We start from the raw sequence: 16,525 nt of genomic DNA on the forward strand, positions 1-16,525 counted from the left end.
CTGTGTGACCCCAGGGACTCAGGTCAGTGTGCTTTCTCTGCAGGTCCTTGCAGAGCTCAAGGAATATGCTACGGAGGTGGACGTTGACTTTGTGCGCAAGGCTGTCCGAGCAATTGGGCGTTGTGCCATCAAGGTTGAGGCAAGTATCTGAAACTTCAGGTTTTATGTGGCGCTCTCTCTTCAGAAACAATGACGGGCTTCACCATCTCATTCCCACATTACACAAATTTTCTTTGCCTCTGCGTTGGCAATCAATTGACCTGGATACATCATGCTCATGGGCAAAGCCCCAGCTGAACAGTAGGACTTGTGAGCTCTGTGAGTACATCACAGGAGGGTGACGTGCTCTTACTGACCTCAGCCTGCAGGCAGAACAAGGCAGCTAAATCATCCTTGATGGAATATTTTATTGTACTGGCTTCAATGGAACAATGACTGCTTATCTGTGAGGCCCTCCTTTAATAGCTGTGGCCCAACCTTTTGAAGGGCGAAGGAGAGGAGATTGTGCAGAAGAACTCTGTATTATGAATTGTTTTGTGTTCCCCCTGTTTCAGCTGAATAGAACACATGCATAGAATTACAGAGATATGGGGCACTTAAGTGCAATTCGCACAAGCATAGAGTGACCCTATCTGCTTATCTAGTACTAAAGGTCCTTATAGCTTGCAGCTTCACTTGGAGTGTGCTCTCTTTAGCCTGGATGCTTATGCAAATAAGTTCTCAAGAACCTCTGCAGTTATTCAAAACAACAGTCTGAAATGTTCTCTGCTGGTTGAACATCCACCAAAATGCTCATAATAGAATTTATTTATTTTTTTTTTAGTGATGTCCCTGTTAATTTCCCTGTAAATGAATTGGGTATGCCTGACAGGAGCTCAGAAAGCCTGTGAAGAGAGAGGCTTATGCTCTGGTGTTGGTACTTTTCAGTAAACTGATAACCGGGTGCAAAATGTCACATAAGTGGTCTAATTTCAGCTGAGCTCATTCAGCTTTTGCTAAAGTGTGTTTCCATGAGCATTGCCTGACAGCAATTTAAATAAAAACCTAATCATGCCTGGCTGAGTATAGTGTCAGTGCACAGGTTTCCCTTGTTTCAGCTGAACTGCTGTAAGTGTGTGTAAAGAGGACACAGACTTCTGTCCTTTTGAGAGAATCAACCTCCCATGCAGCCTTCAGTTCCTTCCTTCAGCTCCTAAAGGCTCATCACTGCCATGGCCTTTCTTTTAAGCGGGGCCCAACAGAGCAGGTGATTGCTGCCTCTGTTGCATGTCTGCAGTTCAAAATACTGGAGTGCTCCTTCCATGTTGTGTGCAGGCAGGAAGCTGGCTGGAGCCACAGCAGTGACAGTACAAAATGCTCTTGAGCTTGAAGAGGGCTACCGAGAAGTAAAAAGCTGATGGCAGCTCTTTTTGTAGTGGTGCTTGTGCTGGGGAGTGGGAGCTTGCTTTAGTTCTCAGCAGGGACTTACTTTCTCACTAGGACTTGGCCATGTGTCTGTCCTAGTTTCACATGAAAGGTGGTGTATTCCTTGCAGTTATCAAGATGTTTTTAGAAGTTTCTACCCTTTGCTGCCCTCATCCCCTACGCTCTTTCTTCCCATCCCTGATACCGTGACAGTCACACTCAATATGCAAAGGACTAATAATAATGTCCCAGCAAATTTGCGGGACTCTGTGTAATTGTATCTCAATAAGTAGTGTTAACCTTGATTTTTTAGCAACGCTCCTTTGAAGACACTGCTGCTACAGATGAGATCTGTTTACTCCCCTGACAAGAACCAGATTTAGAGAGGGCAAATATAGAACAACTCATTACAGTGTCCTCATCTCTAGGTTAATCCCTGTCCCCAGTGCATCTGTGTTTACTAGAGGCTGTTTGCACTGAGTTATGACTAATGGAAGAGCGTTCTTACAGCCATCAGTGTCCAAGTTCCTAAGGCTTAGAAATCTGCTTTTTTGACATAGGGCACAGCCGGCAGGAGCTGTTGATGAAAGTATTCATGGGGAACCTCAGCTCCACGTTCAAGGATCCTACCTTTTGTCTAATCGTCTCTCCTAGAAGAGTAAGACAGTAAATAGATTTGCCTGCTGTGACATGCACCGTAGAGCAAGTGTGGCATTACCTTTGCTGCGCAGCGGTGCGTGGTGCTAACAGCAGAGGTAGCACTCGTTTTGGAAATGTAAGCAATACCCATGCTGAATAGCAAGGCTGATGGATTTTGCCCAGGCTTTGCCAGTCATATGAGTTTGAGGGATGTCAGAACAACATCGTTTTTCATGGACAGACTAGCTGGGCTCAGAGTTAGCTTGGGTATGTGTACAGCAAACTGTGTGGTGTAGCTAGACTTGATAGCGTGAGGTGAAGGGATCTACGGATTGTGCATTGGTTTGCTGCATTGACAGCACTAGATGAAGTCATCGGATGCTTTTGATTGTAAGGAAATGAAGTACCACTTCTATGGGAAAAGGAAATGAAACGGGTGCAGTAAGAATAGTGATTCCTCTGGAGTAAAGGAGAAGCAGAAGCAGCCATATTAGAGGGGGATTTGTCTCAGTTCCAGGAGATTCTGCCAGCAGCCCAGTTCTTAGAAATCATTGAGGCTTATGGCTGTGAGCATGGTAAGTGCTACTTGAGTAATCTTGCAGGCTTTCATTTGGTTTCTACAGAAAAACAAAGCAAGTTTGACGTTGGTTGGTTGTCCTTCCTTATTCCAACCTGAGAACTGTTCTGGTTGGGGCACTCTTTCATCAGTTTGCAGAGCACTGTGGTCCCCAGGGATGTCCACCTTCAAATAGCAGTGTATTTACAAGGGATGGGGTGAGCTGAGATGTATTTTGTTAATGAGAAATTTTATTAGAGGGATTGCTGTGCTGTGCATGTGCCCACATGACTACTCACTTTCCAAGGGACTCTTGGGCTAAAAGTCAATACTGCATATTTCAAAGTGGATGTTCTGCTCCTGGAAAAATCACGCTTCAAAGTGTCTAAAGAAAAGAAAAATAAACCTTAATTTGCTTTTCCTTGAATTCTGCAGCTCTTAAAGCTTTGCTAGTTGTAGGCTCTGACAAGGCTGGACTGCTTGTTGCAAACAGTGACTGGTTCCGTAGAGTAGGGCTGGCTTAGGACAGATTTAGCCCAAGTGCCCCTTAAAGCCACTTGTTAAAACAGCTAGCGAAAGTTGTTGAGAAACTGGTAAGAGGTGAAATTGCAAGCTCTGAAGCATCTAGCTTGCAAGGACTTTGAGTGGGGTTCCCACTGTGAGCAATGTCAGTCTATGTTGAGCCAAGGCCACAGTCAGTCTCTGTGAAATGAAAGTGTCTTACAGGTCTCAAATCTATTCCTGAGCAGGAAAAGACATCAGCATAGGACATTCTCACATTGCCTTTTCGCTGCCTCCATTGTGGCATGGTACCTGTAAAGTCGTGCTAGGGAGGGAGAGGTATCATAAAAAAAATACAATACCAATCATACAATTTTTATATAATACCTCTCTGTATCCCGATACCAACTGTATTAGATATTTTTGTTTGGTGTGAATTTCAGGGGAGTGTCTCATGGCCTTGAGTGCCAGTTTGCAAAGACAGAGCAAATGCTGGTTTATAGTGTCACCTCCCTTGGCTGATCCCCATGCCAGCACTGTCACCGTTTGCTCTTATAGGCTGTGTAAGATAGCAGAGCTAAGAGTCGCAAGGGAAGAAGTCACCAAGAGGTTTTAGTCTCTGCTTGTCCCAAATTCAGCTCTACAAGTCTTAAGATTTGTCCTTGAGATTGTTGCCCATTCTCAAAAAACTGATTCCTGTGACTGACTTAAATGCCATTTCATTCCTCCTCCTCCTGCCCAGCCTTCAAGTGCTCTGAAAGTGAAGGGGACTATTAGCTCACTTGAACTGAAAAATCCACCTACGTTGCTATTGTTTGTGCTCTACAGTATTTGTCTCGATCCTGAATGCTTTATGAATGTTCCGATGGTGACTGCCTAGGCAGTGTCGTGAGCAGTCTGCTTCTCACATTAATCACCAGCTGTGTAATGAGGCTTCATATGTGCTCTGCTAATAGCCAAATAGCTGTCCTTATTCGAGACTCTCCGGTGCTGGAGTTGGTTGCTCCTGTGATGTCCTGCCTCACTGTGCTATTTGGGAATAAACTTCCCGGCATTGTTTGCCTCTAACTCCAGTTCTCTCTGGTTCCTGGAGCGTGCCAGTGCCCAGTCCTTGTTACCTGCCAGTGCCTGTGGCTGGGAATTTTGAACTAATTAATGTGAAAGCTGCATTGATAACAGCTGGATTTCTATTTATAGCCGTATCTTCACATGTTGCTAGTGACCTCACCCGAAAAATACTGAACCTGTTGCTGGTGTGAGCTGCTTTTTGCTGCCGCTCTTGCAACGTGATCGACAATGTGGTTTTCTCCTTGACAGCATGGTTTTCTCCTGCCTTCTGGCTTCACCAGACACCTTCCAGCAGTCCCTGTCAAAACTCTCCCAGCCCCGATTGCCACAGCTTGGGCAAGTCCAAGAGAGCTCATTTGGTGGCCTGTTTTAACTGCTAGCCAGCAAGAGGGTGATACAAGTAGGAATGCAGGGAATGATCCTAATGTCTCTTGTGTGGTCGTCTAACTATCTACTGGCACGGTTGCTTCAGTCATTACTTTTCACAGGAGCTGGAGTCAGCTGGTATCTCCACTGTAATACACAAGCACTTGTCAACCTGTAGGTTTTTTCTGGACACACGTACTGAGTTAGTAGCTGTCGTCCTTTTGTTTTGCCCCTCTGCGCCTTTCTTCATATGCGTGGTGTGGTGTGGGCTGGGAAGGAGTGTTTCTTCAGGTTGTTTTAATTGTATTGTTCTGTACTTCTCTCCAGCAATCTGCGGAGCGCTGCGTGAGCACACTGCTAGACCTCATCCAGACCAAGGTCAACTATGTGGTCCAGGAGGCCATCGTTGTCATCAGGGACATCTTCCGCAAGTACCCCAACAAGTACGTGAAAGTAGCATAAGGCTTTTGGAAGCCCTTGTCTACTAGCATCAGAATAGAGCAATGTAAAACTCACTCAGCATAGCTTGCCAGGGCTCTGAAGCAAAAGCAGTGTCCATTCTGATTCTAGCTCCTAGTACAGTAGGATTGAGATGTTGGCTCTAGATGAGGTATCAGCCTGACACATTATGAGTTTGAATTGAAAGCTTTTCTTTCCCCACTGCTTCATATTGATGCTGAGTATAAGCCTTAACAAAAAGCTAGTAAAGCTCTTACAGAGAATGCCAGAAAGAAAATTTGACCAGGTTTACAGCATTAGGCTTCTGGTTTTGGTAGTCTCCTCTAGAATGCTTATATATGATGCCATGAAAGTTCGTGAGATCCCAGTCAGATTGCGCTGAACAAAACACTGCTGGCTTTCTCCATCAAGCGTTCTCTCTGGCTTGGGCAGTGCTCAGCTTCTTTTAAGTTGTTTCTGCAATAGGGTTTTGTCTCTTCAGCTACAGAACGGCAGCAATATCTTTCAGCAGAGACTTCATGATCGCCTAAAAAGTAATATGGGATATCTGCAGGCCTCTCTGGCAATTTCTGCTGTCAGTTACAAGATAAATTGCCTGCTTATGACAGGGATACCCATGCATGGGAATAGGGGAAGCTAAATAATTAGTGTTGGGGTATTGTCTGTTTTACAGCAAAGCCTTTGGGGAAGTGTAATATCCAGTTTAGAGTTACCAGTCTGAAGATGCCAGCAAGGCTGCAGGATCTCATACAGACTCATGGTTTGAACCATTGGATCAAATATTCCCTTTAGCAAAACAGACAGGGAGGCAGCTTTGTCTTGAATTCCACATCTGGGTGGTCTTGCTGATTAATGAAACTGCAAAGCTCTTGAGGACCCTGTAAAATCTTAGTGCTCAGCTTGGAAAAAGAAAAAGCCTAGGATTATCTTCTGCAGTTGAGTGAAAATGCTGCTTGTTGCGTAGAAATACAAGACATTGTAATTCAGGGCAGGATTGTCTGCAGAATGATGTGGGCAGAGATGGAGTAACACAAGTTGAATTCACCCCAACAATTCACCTGTACTCTGACAAATCAGGTATGAAAGCATCATTGCCACTCTGTGCGAGAACCTAGATTCCCTGGATGAACCAGATGCCAGAGCTGCCATGATCTGGATAGTGGGCGAATATGCAGAAAGAATTGACAATGCAGATGAGCTGTTGGAGAGTTTTTTGGAGGGCTTCCATGATGAAAGTACTCAGGTAAAATTGTGTTGGCGCATCTTATCTGTAGTGTTTCAGGCAGTATATGTATGGGGTGGATGGTAAGTATTGCAGGGCTCAGAAAATATGTCCCAATGAATACTTTGATATTTAGCTAAAATAAAACTCTTGGTAGTCTGTAGATTTCCTCTCTTGTCTGTATCTCCCAAGTGTCTCCTCTTGGAAGAATAAGACCGAACAGGAGGAGTTTCTAGATGTTGTATGCTTCTTGGGGAATAGCCCTACTAGGGACCAGAACATACAGAAGAATAGTGTTGAGATGCATAAAAGTATGATGTAAATCTTAGCGTGCTGATCCACGAAAGCATTTTGCAACAGGCAAGAGCCTGACTCTCATTGTTTCACTGACAAAGAATGGTGTAATGCTATCATAGAATCATAGAATGGTTTGGGTTGGAAGGGACCTTAAAGATCATCCAGTTCCAACCCCCCTGCTGCGGGCAGGGACACCCTCCACTAGACCACATTGCCCAAAGCCTCATAAAGCACAGGACTTGAGTTTCATATCAGTAAAGGATGTTGAGACTTGGGAGACATTGGTAAAGCATGGCTGAATTTTCTAATCTCTACCGTGTGTCTGTCTTAGGTGCAGCTCACCCTGCTGACTGCTATAGTGAAGCTGTTCTTAAAAAAGCCTTCTGAGACACAGGAGCTGGTTCAGCAGGTCCTCAGCCTGGCCACGCAGGTAAGCCAAGATACCCAGTGAACCAGAGTCCTCCAGACACTGTGTCGACCTGCTGTGTGGTGCCTGCCATCTGCTAGGCCAGTCAGCTGTGCAGTAGACAGGATTCAAGCGTGTTCCCCTTTCTCCCAAAGAGGAGGGATTTGACTCTGTTTAAGAGTTGCTCTGTGCCTGTTACCATGCCATCTGGTATCTGCTCTCTCCTCCTTAGCTCTTGCTTCATCCTAATTCTTTCCCTGTTCACCCACCAAATGAAATGCGAGGGACAGGGTAGGGTTATGAAGAAACTAAAATGCTTTCTCCTTGAAGGTGACTTGCAGTTAAAACATCTGGAGCTATGACAGAGGGAAAGGGCCTGGCAAAGACTTTGTTCTGTGAACAGCAAAGCTTAAGCTCGGCTATGAAAAAGACAGACCTGAGCTTTGGGTGGTTTTTTCCCTTTGTACTTGGATGCTGTCAACCACGATGTGGCAGCTTTGCTGGAGGCTGTAACAGTGGGTTAGGATCCTGGATTCATTGTGCATGAGGTGCTGAGTTATGCGTTCAGATCACTGCAGGTGGGGCTGGGCTTGAGCTGGCAGACAGAAGTGCTGTAGTTCTGGAGGGCAGAAGTGGAGATGTCCTGGTGGCAGAGTGGGTAAGACCTCAGCCGATCCTCCTACACTCCATGGCTGTAATGACTGGGGCAAATGTGTGATAGCATAGTCCAAAAAGAGCAGCTCCTCTCCAGACCTGCTGTGTCAAATGATGAAAATAGTCTCCCAGCTGTTTTGAATGTACTGCGATTGTTTCTGGGCAGCAAATCTGGAGTCAGTCAGCTGGCCTTTTTGGTCCTCTTTGCTGCAAGAAGTCATGGCTGTGGGCTTGCTAGTACTTAAAACTTCTATTCATCCTTTTAGGGGTGTTACATTGATCAGGGGCAAGAAATCTGTGGCCTGCTTTTCTTGCTTCAAAACCTGCTATTAGGCAGGCTCTCAGCTCCTCTCTAGAGAGAGGTGGGCCAAGGGTGTGCTGTATCATTTGTCTAAGCCAACAGAAGAAAGGTATTAAGTGTTAAAACCCACTATGCTGAGTCACAAAACACTTAATGGCACCCTAGGAATATAATAGGCGTCTGGTTTTTCTCTGTTTGTCACAAATGTTGATTCAGTCTGGCTTCTTGTATTTTATGTGAATAATAAGTCAACGTAGGATAACTGGCTGTAAAACACTAAAAAGCCTTATGCTTCAAGGTCTGATTTCTAGGTAGAGATACTGTTTTTCACTTGAGTGGGAGAGTAATTACACATGTGTTTCTTTCCCCAGCTTAGGTATTGTTGCACTTTGAGTGTCTCTTAGGGTATGTCTGCACAGCAAACTGCAGGTGTGATTGTAGCAGGAGCCAGCTTAATCCAGCCAACACTGGTAAAAATAGCAATGAAGCAGCTGGGGATGGGAGGGATCCAGGTGTGTAGCAGTGATCAGGGTCAGTGATCAGGATGGCACAGAACCTCTACATCTCCATTGCTGTTGTCTGGCGTGGGTGGGTAACTAAGCTAGCATAGGGTCATCAGTATGCACTGCTACGTGCAAACCCTCAAGAGTGGAGAATTGGGAGAAATGGGGAAAAGGAAGATCTGAGCCTCTTGTTCCAGTAGATTTACTAAAGTTTCAAGTCTGTTTGTTTGGCTGTGGGAAGAAACAGTCTTGAATCTGTATGTGCCTGCAAGTAGATAGGAGCCTGTGGTCTTTCATGTCTGCCCTTGTAGAAGCCCTGCCTGATCTTGAACTGCCTGCCGCAAGCAGGATGTGGAGAGTCTTGTAGGAATTGAGGGCAAAAGCTGTAAAGAGTCCATGACTCCACCATCAAACTGAAAAACAGCACTGCAGAGAAATCTATCAGTTGGCCCAGACATTATATCTAGGTCCTTATGAGCAAAATGAGCTTAGCATGCTCAGCCTCATTACAAATAGAGGTTTTGCTGTGTGTCTGAGAATGTCTTGAGACAGAGGGCAGAGAGGCAGGTTATAGCAGGTCAGTAGCAGTGTGAATGAGATCACAGAAGAGGAAAGGAAATGCTGAGGAGGAAGGCTAATGAGGTGTGCAGTATGTTGCCAGAATTTTATGGGGGGGGAAAAAAATCTCAGAAACATTTACCCTGTTATTCTGCTGACATGGGGATCAAAAAATCCCAGCTCTTGTTTCCATGAACAGTTCAAACATGTTGCACTACAACATAAAACCAGACCACCTCCCTCTCCCTAGAACATTAGCTGCAAACTATCACCACTTACTTTGCTGCTCTGAGCAGAGCTGTTCGAAAAGGAGAGAAATAATTAGCACTTCACACAGAGGCAGAAGTATCTGCAGTAAAACAAGATTATTATTGATAGCTGGAGATCTGATGAAGTATCCTAACTGTGTATCATTAGCATCTTTCCATACTTCATTAGATAACTAAAAGGCAGTATAAATAAAATCTCTTTGGGTATGAAGAATACAGCTTAGCAGGGTCTTTTTGTCCAGCAGTGTCCTTGGGGAAGTCATATATTTCCAGGAATCTTGGATCATTCTGTTACAATATGCAGTATTGCATGTCTACTCTTCGTATGTGACAGCATCATTTCACCTTCATTTCTCCTGTCTACACCCTCTTGGAGTTCTCCTAATACTTACTGTTATGTTAAGTGGCAGGAGAGTTTGGAAAGCAGTTGATAGTTTTGTGGGTTGGGGCAATTGTGGGATGTAAGTCCTGGGCTTTTTGCTCCCTGACCTGGGCAGGACGCTAAGTATTAATACTTTGGTTCTCATTTTTAATTTTGGGATGTTCATCACAACAAGCAGTTTGTAGCATGATTCTGAAATTGGTGACACTTGCTACTGGATGGTTGGGTTTTTTTCAATCCAGAGGAATCACTGCTAGAAAAATTAAGTGATTACAGGTGTTAGTCACCTTCAAACCTGGTGACCGATGTATTGCTTTGTGTCAGGATTCGGACAACCCAGACCTGCGGGATCGTGGCTACATCTACTGGCGTCTTCTTTCCACTGATCCAGTGACTGCCAAAGAAGTGGTCCTCTCAGAAAAGCCACTTATTTCTGAAGAGACCGATCTGATTGAACCAACTCTGCTAGATGAGTTGATCTGCCACATTGGGTCACTGGCTTCTGTGTACCACAAACCACCCAATGCTTTTGTGGAGGGGAGCCACGGGATCCACCGCAAACACTTGCCAATTCACCATGGAAGGTAAGCTGAGGTAACCGTGGTGATAATGGGCAGGATTGGTCGTTTCTTTCTAGCAAACAGTCCAAAAGATGCAACGATCTTTTATAACACTAGTGAGGTGTCTTTATTGATTGTGTAGGGGCTTGCAGGTCATTCAAGGGGCCATTTCATTGTAGAATTTAATCCCGGGTGTGTAGTTTCTGAATTCCTGGGTCAGAAGATAAAGGAAGTATCAAAGTTCTTGTGTGAGAAGCTATGATGTTTTTTAAGAAGATACTGGCTATAAGCCCTCTTGACATGAGAGTTTGAATAAAAAAAAGCAGAAGCTTTGGATAACTGGTGCAAGGGCGTACTTCCAGGAGGGAGACGACAGTGGTAAAAACAAGCATCTTAGAGAAGGATACACTTCTTCAATTTTGTAAGAGCTTTTGCTTCAGCAACAGCGCAGCTTTACAAGCCTCGTTTGTGTAGAATAATAACAGTTTCTTGGAACTGGCAAGTACAGGAATCCTTTGCTGTTGGAATGTGAAATGGGGAAGGATGGGCAAAACTGCCTGTCTCGCTTGGTGCCTATAAAGCAAGGGGAGTGTAAAAGCCATCTAAGCCCCATCACTGAAAACTGTTTGGGCTTAAAGGAAGATGACTAGACTGATACGGTTCTGCCTAACCTTTGGGAGGTGAGGGGAAATGCTTTGGCTTAATGTCTGGAGCTTTAATGCTTCCCCATGATCACAGTCCTGGAAGTGGGTTAGATCTGCAGGAGCAGGCAGTACAGTAGTCCTGGGCTGTGGCAGTGTTGCTGTTGAGCTTCTTCCCGTGATTCCTCATTCAGGTAAGCAGTGCTATTTGCATTAATGGTATTAATTACAAATGTAAGTGTACTTTACAGCAGGAGGCAGAGTATCCAGGCTTACCTCTTAATAATATTCCCAAAGTGACATTTGGAGTGCTATTTTTTGCTGTTGCACTGATAAATCAGTATGCGATGCTGCTCCTTTTCTATTTTCTGACACCACTTCTCTGCTATTCTTAGCAACTAAAGCTATTTCTGACTAGTTTTGGGAAGCAGAGTTGTTTTCTCCCAGCCTATGAAATGAAGTCTGGCTGCACTGACCCAGGACCAGCAAGCACAAGTCTACCAGTCGGACAAGAAAAGCAGCGGCCACTTTCCTCAGCTGCTACTCCTAGTCAAAGGTTCAGGTCACTACAGAAGCTGACGTTTTAGGGGGTTTTAGTCAGCTCAAGGAATTCAGCTTTTGAAAGGAGTGGTCTTTTTACCAGCTTCTGGCATATACTGTGTATGTGGTTTGACTGTCATAGCTCGTGCTCAGGCAGTCTGCTGACCTCAAATCTTTTCTCACTGTAGCAGTATTGTACATCACCCCAGTGTTGTTTACTACTAAATTACCCATTACTTCAACATAAAACCTTCAGGCCTCAATCAGCAGTGGCAAGCTGAGGAAGCCAGAGCTCATGGAAGGTCTGAAGGGTGCTCAGTAGACCATAGTGCATACTGATGCAGTCCTCTAGCCCATTTGGTAAATTGAAGAAAAAAAAAAAAAAAAAAAAGAATGGTGTTATTTAATGACACAGCAGGCTTCTCCAATGTGAGTTCACCTCACAAAGAGGCCCCATAATTGTGGTTTTCTGCTTTACTCTTAGCAAAAGGACGGTAAAACCTTATAAGCTGATGACGAGGCCTCCTTGTACCATGTCACAGCATGCCAAATTGCTGCTTTCAGCCATGAGGATTACGGTGAACAGCTCTGCAGGAGCATGGTTGTGGGGAGCCTGAATTTGTGCATCCAGTATGATTTTACTGATTACTAAGAAATTGGTTTGCCTCTTTCTAGTGCTGAATGTGCATTAAAAGATACATGAAAATCTGTCCGTTCAAGGCAAGTTAAGGGTGTCCAGTGAAAGATAACATCCTCACCTAGTTATTTGGAGTTATCTTCATTACTTCTGCACTCCGGTAATGACCATTCTGGTGGCTGACCCATCTGCTAGAGAATAAGGTTTTCCTTCAGATTGCACAGTGAGATGGAGGTGGAAGCATGGAAGTGTGGAGATGTCCACACTGAACGTGGCATAAGAGTGTCAAGATAGCGTTGCTTTGAGTAGATGGGCAGAAGTAGGTAGATGAGTGATGCTTTCCTGGGTATAAACATAGGAGGAGTTAGTTATGGCTGCTAGAATACATTACATTGCTTTTTCATAGAATGGTTTGGGTTGGAAGGGACCTTAAAGATCATTGTGGTGGTTTTGGCATGACAATCATGTAGTTCCAACCCCCTGCCATGGGCAGGGACACCCTTCACTAGACCAGGTTGCTCAAAGCCCCATCCAACCTGATCTTGAACACTTCCAGGGATGGGGCAGCCACAGCTTCTCTGGGCAGCCTGTGCCAGGGCCTCATCACCCTCACAGGGAAGAATTTCTTCCTAATATCTCATCTAAATCTCCCCTCCTTCAGCCTCAGGCCATTCCCCCTTGTCCTGTCACTATGTGCCCTTGTAAACTGTCCCTCTCCAGCTTTCTTGTAGGCCCCTTCAGGTACTGGAATGTGCTCTAAGGTCTCCCCAGAGCCTTCTCTTCTCCAGGCTGAACAACCCCAACTCTCTCAGCCTGTCTCCATAGCAGAGGTGCTCCAGCCCTCTGAGCATCTTTGTGACCTCCTCTGGACTCGCTCCAACAGGTCCATATCTGTCTTGTACTGGGGACCCCAGAGCTGTACTCCACACACAGTACTCCAGGTGGGGTCTCACCAGAGCAGAGTAGAAGGGCAGAATCCCCTCCCTCGACCTGCTGGTCACACTGCTGGGGATGCAGCCTAGGACACAGTTGGCTTTCTGGGCTGCAAGAGCACATTGCCAGCTCATGTTGAGCTTCTTGTCCCCCAACGCCTCCAAGTCCTCCTCGGGGCTGCTCTCAATCCATTCCCCACCCAGCCTGTGTTTGTGCTTGGGATTGCCCCAGCCCACGTGCAGGACCTTGGACTTGGCCTTGTTGAACTTCACGTGGTTCACGTGGACCCACCTCTCCAGCCTGTCCAGGTGTCTCTGGACGGCATCCCTTCTGTCCAGCATGTCCACTGCACCACACAGCTTGGTGTCATCGGCAAACTTGCTGAGGGTGCACTCGATCCCACTCTCCATGTTACTGAGAAATATGTTAAACAGCACTGGTCCCAGTACCGACCCCTGAGGAGCAGTACTCGTTTGACTCATTTAATTCTCATTCTAAGCAGTGTAGGACAGGTTCCTTTCAGCTCTCAGGTGATGGGAAGACCCATTGAACAGCTCACAGATGGTGAGCTGTTCCTGCCTCTTCAATGAGCCCCAGTGTCATCAAGTTTCAGATGGAATCCTAAAGGTGGGGGAGAAATCTCCTGACTGCTTGGCACTGTTTCCTCAGGTGGTGGCTCCCACTGCCCCTGCTCAGCTCTAACGCAGCTGGGAAATCTGGGGAGATGTTTACAGGGCTCCTGGGAGAGGAGGGGTCTGGTTAGGCTCTGCAGCAGTCCCCATTCCCACACAGGTGGCTGCAGGAAATTTTTGATTCTGGTTCAGGCTGTGCGTCCCCTGTGACACCCAACATCTGGGAGCTGCTGGAGGCTGAACTCATAGGAGGACCAAATCTCCAGCTCACATGGACAAACCTAGCTGCTAGCCACTACCCAGGACTATAAGGGAGAAAGCTTATATGAAGTCCTTTTGCCCTTTATAACCCATGTATTCATTCATTTTTTTTCTTTCAAAGAAAATGCAATGTTTTTTATGCAAACCTCTTTAAAGAGACCCACTCTGTACAGGAAATGGAAGACTTGGTGTTTTAATACAAAGCTTTGTCCTTTCCTAATTTCTTGTTGGGCTTTGGGGCAACTGCAGTTACACAAGACCTTGAAGGATTGCTTTATCTCCATCAGAAGAAGGATGAGTAAGTGTTGAAGAGGTGTGGTGTTAAAGGGATTATATACTGGGAACGAACCAAGTGTGTGCACTACCGGCTTGTAATGTGCCTCTGCTCATACATGCTGTTCTTCCCTGTTCTCAGGTTGGGGGTGGGAGTGGATCACAGTAACCACTTGCTCTTCAGAACTGTTTTAGTTAGCTGTTCAGCATACTTGGAAGTCTCCCTGCTGAAGGGAGAAGCAGAAATGACCCCTAATATTAGTACTGTTAGGGTTCTAAAGCTTTTAATGCAAAGAAGCTTTCAACCCTTTCTGTCACTGCCTGGTAACTAATTCATTCTGCAGTCCTTATGCTACATCTTTTCCTCTTGGCACTGAAGTTGGGAGCAGCTTATACTCTGTTGCTAAAGCTTTCCCCTCAGTGATTGAATAAGGATAAGGAAGAGAATTGTGGTTACTCAAAGTCAGGAGCTGCAATCCTTACAAAAGAGCCCCAGTGTTAAACACCTTACCAGGACGCTAATTCCCATGGCATTTGTGTGCAATTACCTGTTGGCTGCATCTGCAGTAATATGAGCTGGAAATAATTTTGTCAGTTAGTGCTGGCAACAGGATACAAAATAGATTTTTAAGTTATCTAAAATATTAGCATCTCTGGATTTAAAGAATAAATACATTGTAATGAGATCTTCAGGAGCTACAGTCAGTCTTACCTCTTTTTTTTCCCTCTCCTTGTAAAATTTAGTGGCAAGTGAATATAAAAGGTAGCCAGACTGCATATGATGAGAAATTTTGGGAGCTGTATAATTAGCATGCCTGCTAACTCAGAGAAAAGGAAATTATTGATAGAAGGGAGGCATCCATTTTAGATTGAGGCCTTTAATTGGAAAAGAGTTGTGGAGTTTGGTGCTGGTCAGCAGAAGTTGGTTAATCCAGATCTGTGGGAAGTGGTTGAGTTTGCACTGGTTAGAGTGAGGGCTCAAGAGTTTTATCAGTGTAAGGTCTCCGAGGAAATCTGGATTTTTATTTTCCCCGTGCTTACCTGTAGTTCTCCAGGCCCAGTGGGCTGAAAATCATCTCTATAGGTTTCTCCTGAGCTGGAAAATAATTATTTTCAGTGCTGTAGTCCATGTAGTACTCATGGCTCACCGTTTGGAGGGTCTGTGATTCTCAAGGTGGACAGGTTTCACACCTTGAAGATTCCCTTTTCTGAATTGAAAACTACGCACAATGCATGGAAAGCCTTTGTGCTCAAAGCATGTGTCGAAGAACCACTTGCCATAACACACTGCCTTGTATGTGGCAGTGGTCAGATCAGCTGCTAGGATAAGCTTTTAACTGGCTTCCGCTCGTGAGCCACCTCTTGCTGTGTTTCCCCATACTGGGAATCTGAAGCTGGGAGACCGAAGGTGAGTAATGTTTCTCTCCTCTGCTTCTTGTTCCTCCCACCCATAGCACTGATGCAGGCGATAGCCCCGTGGGCACAACGGCCACTACAAACCTGGAGCAGCCACAGGTCATTCCATCGCAGGGCGACCTTCTGGGTGACCTTCTCAACCTGGACCTGGGACCCCCGGTGAATGTTCCCCAAGTGTCCTCCATGCAGATGGGTGCTGTGGACCTCCTGGGAGGAGGGCTGGACAGCTTGGTAAGCCACATCCTCTTTAGCTTCTGCTGATGCAAAATAATTGGAGCTGTGCTTATCTCTGCAAAGCCTTGATCGTTTGTGCTTGTAATGCTTGGATCACTGAGCTCCTGGTGATGAGTCCTAAAACTCCAAGAGGATTTAACCAGTGCTATTGTACCAACTTTCAGCAGGTTTTTCCTGCTATAAAACAAATGTTACTGCATGCTGTAGAATCCCCATGGTCAGCGGATATATTTGTTCCATGCTTTTTCTGTCTGTCAAAGAAAACCAAAAAGTTGCTTTAAGGATGTAAAGTGTCCCACTGCTTTGTAATTGATTCAGGCTGCCTTTCAAGAAGATGTTTGTTCCACCAGGTTCCCATCTCTATTGAATTTCAGTGCAAAATTCTCAGGGCTGCAGGCCATAGCCCTGTGTCATCCCATTTGTATATTCTCCAGAGTGTGTCATGGTTTAATATCGGTGACGTTTTAATTGCAGTTAGGTCAAGAGGGAAGCACTCCACGTAGTCCTCCCCGTGCCGCCGCTGCTCACGAGGAGATACTCTAGTGCTAACAGGGTCAGGCCCCAGAGTATGAGTAATCACACGTTGCATCCGCTCTGGGGTGCAAGCTGGGCATGAGCTGCAATGAGAGAATCACTTAGGAAGGAGACCGCAGCAGTGGAGAGGAGCTCGGTGCTGTGGTCTTACACTGGTGGCAGCCAGGCATTGAGAAGTGGCGAGTGTAATCATCAGCCTGGGAGATGTTCCCGTGGAGCACAGCACACAGATCCCTGACACCCTGGTGACTTACCTACAGGGATAAGAAGCACTCTAGG

The 16,525-nt window shown here is 45.6% G+C and overlaps 1 protein-coding gene across 3 annotated transcripts in view; it reads left to right on the top strand.

The window, feature by feature from the left end:
* AP2B1 (adaptor related protein complex 2 subunit beta 1) overlaps positions 1–16,525 on the top strand; it is an 81,645-nt gene that overhangs the window by 27,882 nt on the left and 37,238 nt on the right. For all 3 annotated transcript variants that reach the window (XM_054847551.1, XM_054847550.1, XM_054847549.1), the window contains exons 9-14: positions 44–139; positions 4,862–4,977; positions 6,071–6,236; positions 6,844–6,942; positions 9,910–10,169; positions 15,517–15,709. In XM_054847551.1, the coding sequence (XP_054703526.1) occupies positions 44–139; positions 4,862–4,977; positions 6,071–6,236; positions 6,844–6,942; positions 9,910–10,169; positions 15,517–15,709 (930 nt within the window). The remainder of the gene's footprint in view (positions 1–43; positions 140–4,861; positions 4,978–6,070; positions 6,237–6,843; positions 6,943–9,909; positions 10,170–15,516; positions 15,710–16,525) is intronic.

Source organism: Grus americana, chromosome 19, assembly GCF_028858705.1.
Source record: "Grus americana isolate bGruAme1 chromosome 19, bGruAme1.mat, whole genome shotgun sequence".
In the NCBI taxonomy this organism is placed as follows: Eukaryota; Metazoa; Chordata; class Aves; order Gruiformes; family Gruidae; genus Grus; species Grus americana.